The 12,313-nt window shown below is 36.7% G+C and overlaps 1 protein-coding gene across 1 annotated transcript; it reads right to left on the bottom strand.

Annotated features, from left to right (window-relative positions):
* Positions 1 to 202: 202 nt before the first annotated feature.
* Positions 203 to 1,235, bottom strand: LOC121366353 (phosphatidate cytidylyltransferase, mitochondrial-like). The gene is given in 6 exon segments (XM_041490836.1): positions 203 to 307; positions 533 to 624; positions 675 to 729; positions 731 to 934; positions 1,005 to 1,008; positions 1,147 to 1,235. Coding segments are annotated over 6 exon segments (549 nt in total).
* Positions 1,236 to 12,313: the final 11,078 nt, after the last annotated feature.

Here is a 12,313-nt window from a genome sequence, read left to right as displayed (position 1 = left end):
TGCACACAGAACTACAGTATACAATGGCTACATACTTGTCTCTGACTATACTAACATAAATTATTGACTCCATGTGATATAAAAATATATGAAATGTGGCATCATAATGTAAAGAACATCACAATAGACTACGGATCATTTTCAGAAGTTTTTTGACCAGCATATATCAATGTCTTTATCAAGCCTATAATGGATGCATCAATTACAAACTAACATTAGATTGTAGCTTACCAGCAGTCACTATTCCTTTGATGCTCTGTTTTATACTACTTGAAGTAACAATAGATGTTATAGCTAAAGACATTGTCTCACAAGATAACTCATTAGACAGAATGGCAAACCTTGTTTTAGAGACATTCCTTTATCAATTCTTTCACGTAGTTTCAGAGGTAATTGATCTTTATGCTCTTGAATTGTTAAAGGTATCTATAAAATAAAATAATAAAATAGCCTGTGTGTGTGGGAGGATTTCCTAGTTTGAGACCTTGACAATTAGATTATTTCCTTCTTTTACTACATATTGATGTAATACATGAGAATAAAGTTGACGAAAACGAATCAGATTTGGGACAACAATATTTTCAATTTTATTCTTATCTTCTCCAACAATCATTCGAAAATCTCCTATAAAATACAAGCAAATAACATGTCACAGATTGTGCCTATAATCTTACCCATAAATGATAGTCCTGTGATTTGTAGATACAATTCTTCTTCTGTTATTTTGTTTCTTATTCAATAACAACAGTGAACACAAGACAGCAGATTTTAAATTGTATTCCATAGCTTGGTTTAATATAGTCTTTTTATCAGCATTGGTAGTTGTATCCAGAATTAAAACTGGTTTATGGAGTCGTCCACTGAGATATAACCATTCCCAGTCTGTAAGATCTTTATGGAAATCTTGGACAGATATCACGCCATATTTAATAAGCTAAAGTAAGCAAGAAAAATAGAAAAGATTGTATCTTCCATCTTCTTTTACTGCATAAAGAACTAGTTACCAACCTGCATGTCCATTTCAACATGAGTATTATAATAAACACCAGCTACCTGATGTTGAACTCTCTCAACCCAAGAAGGTCCAAAAATATCTAAAATAATATTTATATGCTTGAAATACTCCATTGAATAGATATATATTACTTTAGGAATGAATAATGAGTTGAATGTCGTTGTATATTGTCTCTATGCCATGATTTGGGGTCTTTAACAACAAAAACAAGATCCAACATTTTCCCCTGAAATAGAACCATTAAACAATGTTTATTGAGGGGGTAAAAATAACAATACAAATTATCTACAAGCACAGATATTAGAGTAGAGTAGTTCCTTCTACATAATATCTATGTAACAAGAAAAACAATGTCACAAATATACTTCAATGTGTAGTTTCAAGGTTAACAGTTCAGGATCTAAGACATACTATTAATCTTCCATTAAAGTGTGGGATTTGTTACGAGCAGGCTAGCCCGTAGCCACAACATAAAAATTGTAATATTGATGTTGTTTAATTGTGAACAATAAGTTACCAACTCTCTTCCATGTTGTTGAAATACAGCTGATCCATAAGCAAATGTGAGCTCAATAGGAGGAAACTGATGGATTAGAGAAGAAATGACTTGTTTAAGACTAGAAGCCATTGACACCCATGCCCACTAATTAATTTAAACAGATTCTTTAACCCTTTGTTGGCTAATAATTATAGGGAGACAATCCAAGAGGAACTTGGTCTCGGAGAAGAGGATATTACATAGAGAAGCACCATAAATAAAGCATCAGAAATACATTGTATATAAACAGTTATATTTTGTATATAATAGATGCAGATATTATCACCATTATAGATCTAATGGTTGGTTTTTATTGTAGTTCTATTGATCTTGATTAGAGAAAGCAGCATATTAAACTCCTCCAGATTTACCTGTAAATAGTGAGCCTTCCTCTCAATATTTAAATTCCCAAGTGTAATTTTTTCTACAGACACTAGGTTCTTTTTAACCAACCATTATCAAACATATCTCAAATACTTTCTGTTAGTTTGGGTAATGGACAGAGCTCAGAGAACTTTTTGTGTTACAGCTGCTTTTTTTTTCTACCCAGGATATATAATCATGATAACTATAATAATTATTAATAATTTATACAATAAATGCTAATAGGGAGAAAACATGACTTTACAAAATTATGCAAAATATGAAAACATTTTATTACTATTAATATTAAAATATAATTATAATGACATAGGTTAGTTTTCATTGTAACATTTTTCAACATTATGATAAGCAAGTGCTCCTTCCACTGTGTAATACCCAGTGATATCAAAGTTCACCTGAAAAATATCAACAAATGTTATGATTATTAATAAATGATATTAACATTAAAAACATTCACAACCACTTTATTTTGTAATAGGATAATTACTGTGAGTAATAATAACATTAATTATTTGGAAATAGAGAATTAATTAAGATCTACATGTAACCTTAGCCTCGTACCCAGGAAACTCAAAACTCATACCTCAAAAGCCTGGGTATGAGACTACATGTAACCTGTGACTGACCTTGTCAATGCATCCAATAAAACCATTATCTATCAGTAGAGAAGGAGGGCTAAGAACAGTGTCTGGTAATCTGCCAATAAAGAGGGATCCACTAGACAATCTTAAACCAGTTGTAGAGGGTTGGATAGTTGGGATAAACTAAAAAGAATTATGCATCAATTTCAATATCAAATTGTATCGTCTATCCATCCATCTGTTGTCTATCTAACTATCCAACCATCTATCCATCAATCCAGCCACCCAACCTCCAAATGGCCATAGGAAAGTATTTGTCCTTCATGTTCAAGGATAGCATAGTTATGAGATGATATATATCTCAATTTTATTGTCTGCCATTTTTTAACTTGAGCGCAAATTCTTTTGGAGATCTATTTTTTAAAAGAAACATTGTGATCAACGTAAAGAGTATGTAGAGTTTCATATATTTAAATATGCAAAAATGAACCTTAACAAAGTTCTATACGCTCCTGTATTTATGCCAAATTGTATTCCTTCATCCAACTGTACTAAAATGTAAGGTCCAGTGCCATTCTTGTTTCGTGATGCAAATAATACCAAACCAGTATCATTGTGTGGATTAAATGTAATTGTGAGAGTCATCAATGTAATAGGACGTCTGAATTGAGTACGATATTGAATGAAACTTGAGCCATTGAATCTCCAACCTTGTACAGTTAGTTCTATGGAAACAATGATAGCCATTAATAATGTAGGACTCAGTGATATTATAATAATTACTTGATTATTTTACACCAAAAACACATCATTTTTATAAATGGCTACATTACAGTTATTTACCTTGACAACATTGAGGCCCAGCATATCCAGGCTTACATAAGCAGGAACCAGTCTCCTACAGAACATTAACATATGCATGCAAAATGTATTAATTGCAATACACATTACACACACAGAAAAAGTTAAGTATATGTAATGGTTATGTATATATATATATATATATATATATATATATATATATATATATATATATATATGTAACAATATCTCAAATCCATTAGAGTGTTAGTATTAGAAGAAATGCCTTACCATATCACAGACATAAGTACCAACTGAGCAACAGCTACATGATCTGCATTCTCCAATGGTATGTAAACCATAGTACCCAGAGTCACACGAGTCACAGTTTTTGCCAATAACATTTTCCTTACATTTGCACATCTCATCTAATGGATCACATTGACTGCCTTCAATTGTACCATTGGTATTGCATTCACAAACAGGAGTAGGAGTTGGAGTAATTAGAACAGATAGAGATGTTATGAAATTGGTAGCATCGACTGATACAGTATGAGTAGTTGTTTCAGTTGTGATATCAGGTACAGTTGGTATAAGAACTGAAGTAGTAGTAGTGTCTACAGATTTAGAAGGGATTGTTGTTCCAAGAGCAGTGGCATCAGGTACTGTTGGTGTCAGAGATAAAGTAGTAATGTCCACTGATTCAGTTACAGTTGTAATCTGTCCTTCAACAGCTGAGAGAGAAGTAGAAACTATAACACCTGGCCTCATGGTTTCAATCTTTACTACACTAGTGTCAACTAGTTCACTTGATATAGTCACTGTTTCAGGAGCCGAAACATTTTTTGACACACTTTCTGTTAATGAAGGAGCTAAAGTGATGGTATCAGGTACTGTTGATTTTGGAGCTAAAGTTGTATCCACTGGTTCAGTAGCTGTGGTAGTTAAAGTATCAGGTACTGTTGGTCTTGGAGCTAAAGTTGTATCAACTGGTTCAGTAGCTGTGGTAGTTAAAGTATCAGGTATTGTTGGTCTTGGAGCTAAAGTTGTATCCACTGGTTCAGTAGCTGTGGTAGTTAAAGTATCAGGTACTGTTGGTCTTGGAGCTAAAGTTGTATCAACTGGTTCAGTAGCTGTGGTAGTTAAAGTATCAGGTATTGTTGGTCTTGGAGCTAAAGTTGTATCCACTGGTTCAGTAGCTGTGGTAGTTAAAGTATCAGGTACTGTTGGTCTTGGAGCTAAAGTTGTATCCACTGGTTCAGTAGCTGTGGTAGTTAAAGTATCAGGTACTGTTGGTCTTGGAGCTAAAGTTGTATCCACTGGTTCAGTAGCTGTGGTAGTTAGAGTATCAGGTATTGTTGGTCTTGAAGCTAAAGTTGTATCCACTGGTTCAGTAGCTGTGGTAGTTAAAGTATCAGGTACTGTTGGTCTTGGAGCTAAAGTTGTATCCACTGGCTCAGTTGCTGTGGTAGTTAAAGTGTCAGGTATTGTTGGTCTTGGAGCTAAAGTTGTATCCACTGGTTCAGTTGCTGTGGTAGTTAAAGTATCAGGTACTGTTGGTCTTGGAGCTAAAGTTGTATCCACTGGTTCAGTAGTTGTAGTAGTTAGAGTATCAGGTACTGTTGGTTTCAGACCTAAAGTTGTAGTAGTTAAAGTATCAGGTACTGTTGGTGTTGGAGCTAAAGTTGTAGTATCCACTGGTTTAGTTACAGTTGTAATCTGTCCTTCAACAGCTGAGAGAGAAGTAGAAACTATAATACCTGGCCTCATGGTTTCAATCTTTACTACACTAGTGTCAACTAGTTCACTTGATATAGTCACTGTTTCAGTAGCCGAAACATTTTTTGACACACTTTCTGTTAATGATGGAGCTAAAGTGATGGTATCAGGTACTGTTGATTTTGGAGCTAATGTTGTAGTATCTACTGGTTCAGTAGCTGTAGTATCAGGTACTGTTGGTTTTGGAGCTAAAGTTGTATCCACTGGTTCAGTAGTTGTAGTAGTTAAAGTATCAGGTACTGTTGGTCTTGGAGCTAAAGTTGTATCCACTGGTTCAGTAGCTGTGGTGGTTAAAGTATCAGGTACTGTTGGTGTTGGAGCTAAAGTTGTAGTACCCACTGGTTTAGTTACAGTTGTAATCTGTCCTTCAACAGCTGAGAGAGAAGTAGAAACTATAATACCTGGCCTCATGGTTTCAATCTTTACTACACTAGTGTCAACTAGTTCACTTGATATAGTCACTGTTTCAGTAGCCGAAACATTTTTTGACACACTTTCTGTTAATGATGGAGCTAAAGTGATGGTATCAGGTACTGTTGATTTTGGAGCTAATGTTGTAGTATCTACTGGTTCAGTAGTTGTAGTAGTTAGAGTATCAGGTACTGTTGGTTTCAGACCTAAAGTTGTAGTAGTTAAAGTATCAGGTACTGTTGGTGTTGGAGCTAAAGTTGTAGTATCCACTGGTTTAGTTACAGTTGTAATCTGTCCTTCAACAGCTGAGAGAGAAGTAGAAACTATAATACCTGGCCTCATGGTTTCAATCTTTACTACACTAGTGTCAACTAGTTCACTTGATATAGTCACTGTTTCAGTAGCCGAAACATTTTTTGACACACTTTCTGTTAATGATGGAGCTAAAGTGATGGTATCAGGTACTGTTGATTTTGGAGCTAATGTTGTAGTATCTACTGGTTCAGTAGCTGTAGTATCAGGTACTGTTGGTTTTGGAGCTAAAGTTGTATCCACTGGTTCAGTAGTTGTAGTAGTTAAAGTATCAGGTACTGTTGGTCTTGGAGCTAAAGTTGTATCCACTGGTTCAGTAGCTGTGGTAGTTAGAGTATCAGGTATTGTTGGTCTTGGAGCTAAAGTTGTATCCACTGGTTCAGTAGCTGTGGTGGTTAAAGTATCAGGTACTGTTGGTGTTGGAGCTAAAGTTGTAGTACCCACTGGTTTAGTTACAGTTGTAATCTGTCCTTCAACAGCTGAGAGAGAAGTAGAAACTATAATACCTGGCCTCATGGTTTCAATCTTTACTACACTAGTGTCAACTAGTTCACTTGATATAGTCACTGTTTCAGTAGCCGAAACATTTTTGACACACTTTCTGTTAATGATGGAGCTAAAGTGATGGTATCAGGTACTGTTGATTTGGAGCTAATGTTGTAGTATCTACTGGTTCAGTAGCTGTAGTATCAGGTACTGTTGGTTTTGGAGCTAAAGTTGTATCCACTGGTTCATTAGTTGTAGTAGTTAAAGTATCAGGTACTGTTGGTCTTGGAGCTAAAGTTGTATCCACTGGTTCAGTAGCTGTGGTAGTTAGAGTATCAGGTATTGTTGGTCTTGAAGCTAAAGTTGTATCCACTGGTTCAGTAGCTGTGGTAGTTAAAGTATCAGGTACTGTTGGTCTTGGAGCTAAAGTTGTATCCACTGGTTCAGTAGCTGTGGTGGTTAAAGTATCAGGTACTGTTGGTGTTGGAGCTAAAGTTGTAGTACCCACTGGTTTAGTTACAGTTGTAATCTGTCCTTCAACAGCTGAGAGAGAAGTAGAAACTATAATACCTGGCCTCATGGTTTCAATCTTTACTACACTAGTGTCAACTAGTTCACTTGATATAGTCACTGTTTCAGTAGCCGAAACATTTTTTGACACATTTTCTGTTAATGATGGAACTAAAGTGATGGTATCAGGTACTGTTGATTTTGGAGCTAATGTTGTAGTATCTACTGGTTCAGTAGCTGTAGTATCAGGTACTGTTGGTTTTGGAGCTAAAGTTGTATCCACTGGTTCAGTAGTTGTAGTAGTTAAAGTATCAGGTACTGTTGGTCTTGGAGCTAAAGTTGTATCCACTGGTTCAGTAGTTGTGGTAGTTAACGTATCAGGTACTGTTGGTCTTGGAGCTAAAGTTGTATCCACTGGTTCAGTAGCTGTGGTAGTTAAAGTATCAGGTACTGTTGGTCTTGGAGCTAAAGTTGTATCCACTGGTTCAGTAGCTGTGGTAGTTAAAGTATCAGGTACTGTTCGTCTTGGAGCTAAAGTTGTATCCACTGGTTCAGTAGTTGTGGTAGTTAAAGTATCAGATACTGTTGGTCTTGGAGCTAAAGTTGTATCCACTGGTTCAGTAGCTGTGGTAGTTAAAGTATAAGGTACTGTTGGTGTCGGAGCTAAAGTTGTTGTATCCACTGATTCAGTAGCTGTGGTAGTTAAAGTATCAGGTACTGTTGGTGTCGGAGCTAAAGTTGTTGTATCCACTGGTTCAGTAGCTGTGGTAGTTAAAGTATCAGGTACTGTTGGTGTCGGAGCTAAAGTTGTTGTATCCACTGGTTCAGTAGCTGTGGTAGTTAAAGTATCAGGTACTGTTGGTGTTGGAGATAAGGTTGTAGTATCCACTGGTTCAGTAGTTATAGTAGTTAGAGTATCAGGTACTGTTGGTGTTGGAGCTAAAGTTGTAGTATCTACTGGTTCAGTAGTTGTAGTATCAGGTACTGTTGGTGTCGGAGCTAAAGTTGTTGTATCCACTGGTTCAGTAGCTGTAGTTGTTAGAGTATCAGGTACTGTTGGTGTTGGAGCTAAAGTTGTAGTATCTACTGGTTCAGTAGTTGTAGTATCAGGTACTGTTGGTGTTGGAGCTAAAGTTGTTGTATCACTGGTTCAGTAGCTGTAGTAGTTAGAGTATCTGTTGGTGTTGGAGCTAAAGTTGTAGTATCAACTGGTTCAGTAGCTGTAGTAGTTAGAGTATCAGGTACTGTTGGTGTTGGAGCTAAAGTTGTAGTATCAACTGGTTCAGTAGCTGTAGTAGTTAGAGTATCAGGTACTGTTGGTGTTGGAGCTAAAGTTGTAGCATCCACTGGTTCAGTAGCTGTAGTAGTTAGAGTATCTGTTGGTGTTGGAGCTAAAGTTGTAGTATCAACTGGTTCAGTAGCTGTAGTAGTTAGAGTATCAGGTACTGTTGGTGTTGGAGCTAAAGTTGTAGTATCCACTGGTTCAGTAGCTGTAGTAGTTTGAGTATCAGGTACTGTTGGTGTTGGAGCTAAAGTTTTAGTATCGACTGAATCAGTAGCTGTAGTAGTTAGAGTATCAGGTACTGTTGGTGTTGGAGCTAAAGTTGTGGTATCCACTGGTTCAGTAGCTGTAGTAGTTAGAGTATCAGGTACTGTTGGTGTTGGAGCTAAAGTTGTAGTATCTACTGGTTCAGTAGTTGTAGTATCAGGTACTGTTGGTGTTGGAGCTAAAGTTGTTGTATTCACTGGTTCAGTAGCTGTAGTAGTTAGAGTATCTGTTGGTGTTGGAGCTAAAGTTGTAGTATCCACTGGTTCAGTAGCTGTAGTAGTTAGAGTATCAGGTACTGTTAGTGTTGGAGCTAAAGTTGTAGTATCAACTGGTTCAGTAGGTGTAGTAGTTAGAGTATCAGGTACTGTTGGTGTTGGAGCTAAAGTTGTAGCATCCACTGGTTCAGTAGCTGTAGTAGTTAGAGTATCAGGTACTGTTGGTCTTGGAGCTAAAGTTGTTGTATTCACTGGTTCAGTAGCTGTAGTAGTTAGAGTATCAGGTACTGTTGGTGTTGGAGCTAAAGTTGTAGCATCCACTGGTTCAGTAGCTGTAGTAGTTAGAGTATCAGGTACTGTTGGTGTTGGAGCTAAAGTTTTAGTATCGACTGGTTCAGTAGCTGTAGTAGTTAGAGTATCAGGTACTGTTGGTGTTGGAGCTAAAGTTTTAGTATCGACTGTTTCAGTAGCTGTAGTAGTTAGAGTATCAGGTACTGTTGGTGTCGGAGCTAAAGTTGTTGTATCCACTGGTTCAGTAGCTGTAGTAGTTAGAGTATCAAGTACTGTTGGTGTTGGAGCTAAAGTTGTAGTATCCACTGGTTTAGTTACAGTTATAATCTGTCCTCCTACAGCTGAGAGAGAAGTAGAAACTATAATACCTGGCCTCATGGTTTCAATCTCTATTACACTAGTGTCAACTAGTTCACTTGATATAGTCACTGTTTCAGGAGCAGAAACAATTTTGACACACTGTCTGTTAATGATGGAGCTAAAGTGATGGTATCAGGTACTGTTGATTTGGAGCTAAAGTTGTAGTATCCACTGGTTCAGTAGCTGTAGTAGTTAGAGTATCAGGTACTGTTGGTGTTGGAGCTAAAGTTGTTGTATCCACTGGTTCAGTAGCTGTAGTAGTTAGAGTATCAGGTACTGTTGGTGTTGGAGCTAAAGTTGTAGTATCCACTAGTTCAGTAGCTGTAGTAGTTAGACTATCAGGTACTGTTGGTGTTGGAGCTAAAGTTGTTGTATCCACTGGTTCAGTAGCTGTAGTAGTTAAAGTATCAGGTGCTGTTGGTCTTGGAGCTAAAGTTGTTGTATCCACTGGTTCAGTAGCTATAGTAGTTAGAGTATCAGGTACTGTTGGTGTTGGAGCTAAAGTTGTAATGTCACTAGTTCAGTAGCTGTAGTAGGTAGAGTATCAGGTACTGTTGGTATTGGAGCTAAAGTTGTAGTATCCATTGGTTCAGTAGTTGCTGTTACTGGTTTAGTCATTGTAGCCTCTACACTGTCAACATATACATTCATAACTGGTGGTAGTGATAGATATCTTTGTTGTTGGTGGCTCAGAATCTTCACCACAACATCTTTTGGTTATGATTTTGCATTGAGCACCGGCTACACCATCATCTGTACAAATCTGTCCAGCATCAAGTTTACGTAATGAAGTATGACAACATTCACAACATTGCTGAGCTTCATTATTACATTGTGGCTCTGATGAAAATGTTAGACCAAAACAAAATGTACTTAGTCCAGTCTCAAATGCTTTTCTATATCCAAGTTCACAACAAGCTGACACAGCTACATCAATACAAGAAGATAACATAATGACAATTACATATAATACAAGATAAACTAACCAGGTCTTAATGGAGTGGGTGATACAGTTAAAACTGATGATTTAACAACAGAAACAGTAGGTACACACAAAGCTAATGATATTGATGTTGGTACTATAGTGTTATAAATTGTGATGTCATAAATGTAGCTAAAGTTGTAGTATCCACTGGCTCAGTAGCTGTAGTAGTTAGAGTATCAGGTACTGTTGATATTGGAGCTAAGGTTTTAGTATCCACTGGTCAGTAGCTGTAGTAGTTAGAGTATCAGGTACTGTTGGTGTGGAGCTAAAGTTGTTGTATCCACTGGTTCAGTAGCTGTAGTAGTTAGAGTATCAGGTACTGTTGGTGTTGGAGCTAAAGTTGTAGTATCCACTGGTTCAGTAGCTGTAGTAGTTAGAGTATCAGGTGCTGTTGGTCTTGGAGCTAAAGTTGTAGCATCCACTGGTTTAGTTAAAGTTGTAATCTGTCCTTCAACAGCTGAGAGAGAAGTAGAAACTATAATACCTGGCCTCATGGTTTCAATCTCTATTACACTAGTGTCAACTAGTTCACTTGATATAGTCACTGTTCAGGAGCAGAAACAATTTTTGACACACTGTCTGTTAATGATGGAGCTAAAGTGATGGTATCAGGTACTGTGATTTTGGAGCTAAAGTTGTAGTATCCACTGGTTCAGTAGCTGTAGTAGTTAGAGTATCAGGTACTGTTGGTGTTGGAGCTAAGGTTGTAGTATCCACTGGTTCAGTAACAGTAGTAGTTAGAGTATTAGGTACTGTTGGTGTTGGAGCTAAGGTTGTAGTATCCACTGGTTCAGTAGCTGTAGTAGTTAGAGTATCAGGTACTATTGGTGTTGGAGCTAAAGTTGTAGTATCGACTGGTTCAGTATCTGTAGTAGTTAAAGTATCAGGTACTGTTGGTCTTGGAGCTAAAGTTGTAGTATCCACTGGTTCAGTAGCTGTAGTAGTTAAAGTATCAGGTACTGTTGGTGTTGGAGCTAAAGTTGTAGTATCCACTGGTTTAGTTACAGTTGTAATCTGTCCTTCAACAGCTGAGAGAGAAGTAGAAACTATAATACCTGGCCTCATGGTTTCAATCTCTATTACACTAGGGTCAACTAGTTCACTTGATATAGTCACTGTTTCAGGAGCAGAAACAATTTTTGTTACACTTTCTGTTAATGATGGAGCTAAGTGATGGTATCAGGTACTGTTGATTTGGGAGCTAAAGTTGTAGTATCCATTGGTTCAGTAGCTGTAGTAGGTAGAGTATCAGGTACTGTGGTATTGGAGCTAAAGTTGTAGTATCCACTGGTTCAGTAGTTGCTATTACTGGTTTAGTTATTGTAGCCTCTACACTTGTCAACAATATACATTCATAACTGGTGGTAGTAATAGATATTTTTGTTGTTGATGGCTCAGGATCTTCACCACAACATCTTTTGGTTATAATTTTGCATTGAGCACCGGCTACACCATCATCTGTACAAATCTGTCCAGCATCAAGTTTACGTAATGAAGTATGACAACATTCACAACATTGCTGAGCTTCATTATTACATTGTGGCTCTGATGAAAATGTTAGACCAAAACAAAATGTACTTAGTCCAGTCTCAAATGCTTTTCTATATCCAAGCTCACAACAAGCTGACACAGCTACATCAATACAAGAAGAAAACATAATGACAATTACAATATAATATAAGATAAACTAACCAGGTCTTAATGGAGTGGGTGATACAGTTAAAACTGATGATTTAACAACAGAAACAGTAGGTACACACAAAGCTAATGATATTGATGTTGGTACTATAGTTGTTATAAATTGTGATGTCATATATGTAGCAGTTGTCTTCATTGCTTCAGTTAGTACACTAATACTGCTGATGGTAGTACTGTTTACTATATAAACAAATAAAAAACAATAAATAACAATAAAATACTAAAAACAAAACAAACATAGTATCTACTGTATGGCATATTGTGTATTTTTCAAAATAGGAATAATTTTCTGGCAACCAGCACCATAAGAATTCCAAAATAGAAGTGGACATAATGTTAGTTAGGATTTTGCTTGAGAAATGCGCTCACAATACACACACACACACGCATATATATAA

The sequence above is a fragment of the Gigantopelta aegis genome, unplaced genomic scaffold (assembly GCF_016097555.1).
Source record: "Gigantopelta aegis isolate Gae_Host unplaced genomic scaffold, Gae_host_genome ctg5390_pilon_pilon, whole genome shotgun sequence".
Lineage (NCBI taxonomy): Eukaryota > Metazoa > Mollusca > Gastropoda > Neomphalida > Peltospiridae > Gigantopelta > Gigantopelta aegis.
This window is presented reverse-complemented; position numbering and strand designations above follow the sequence as displayed.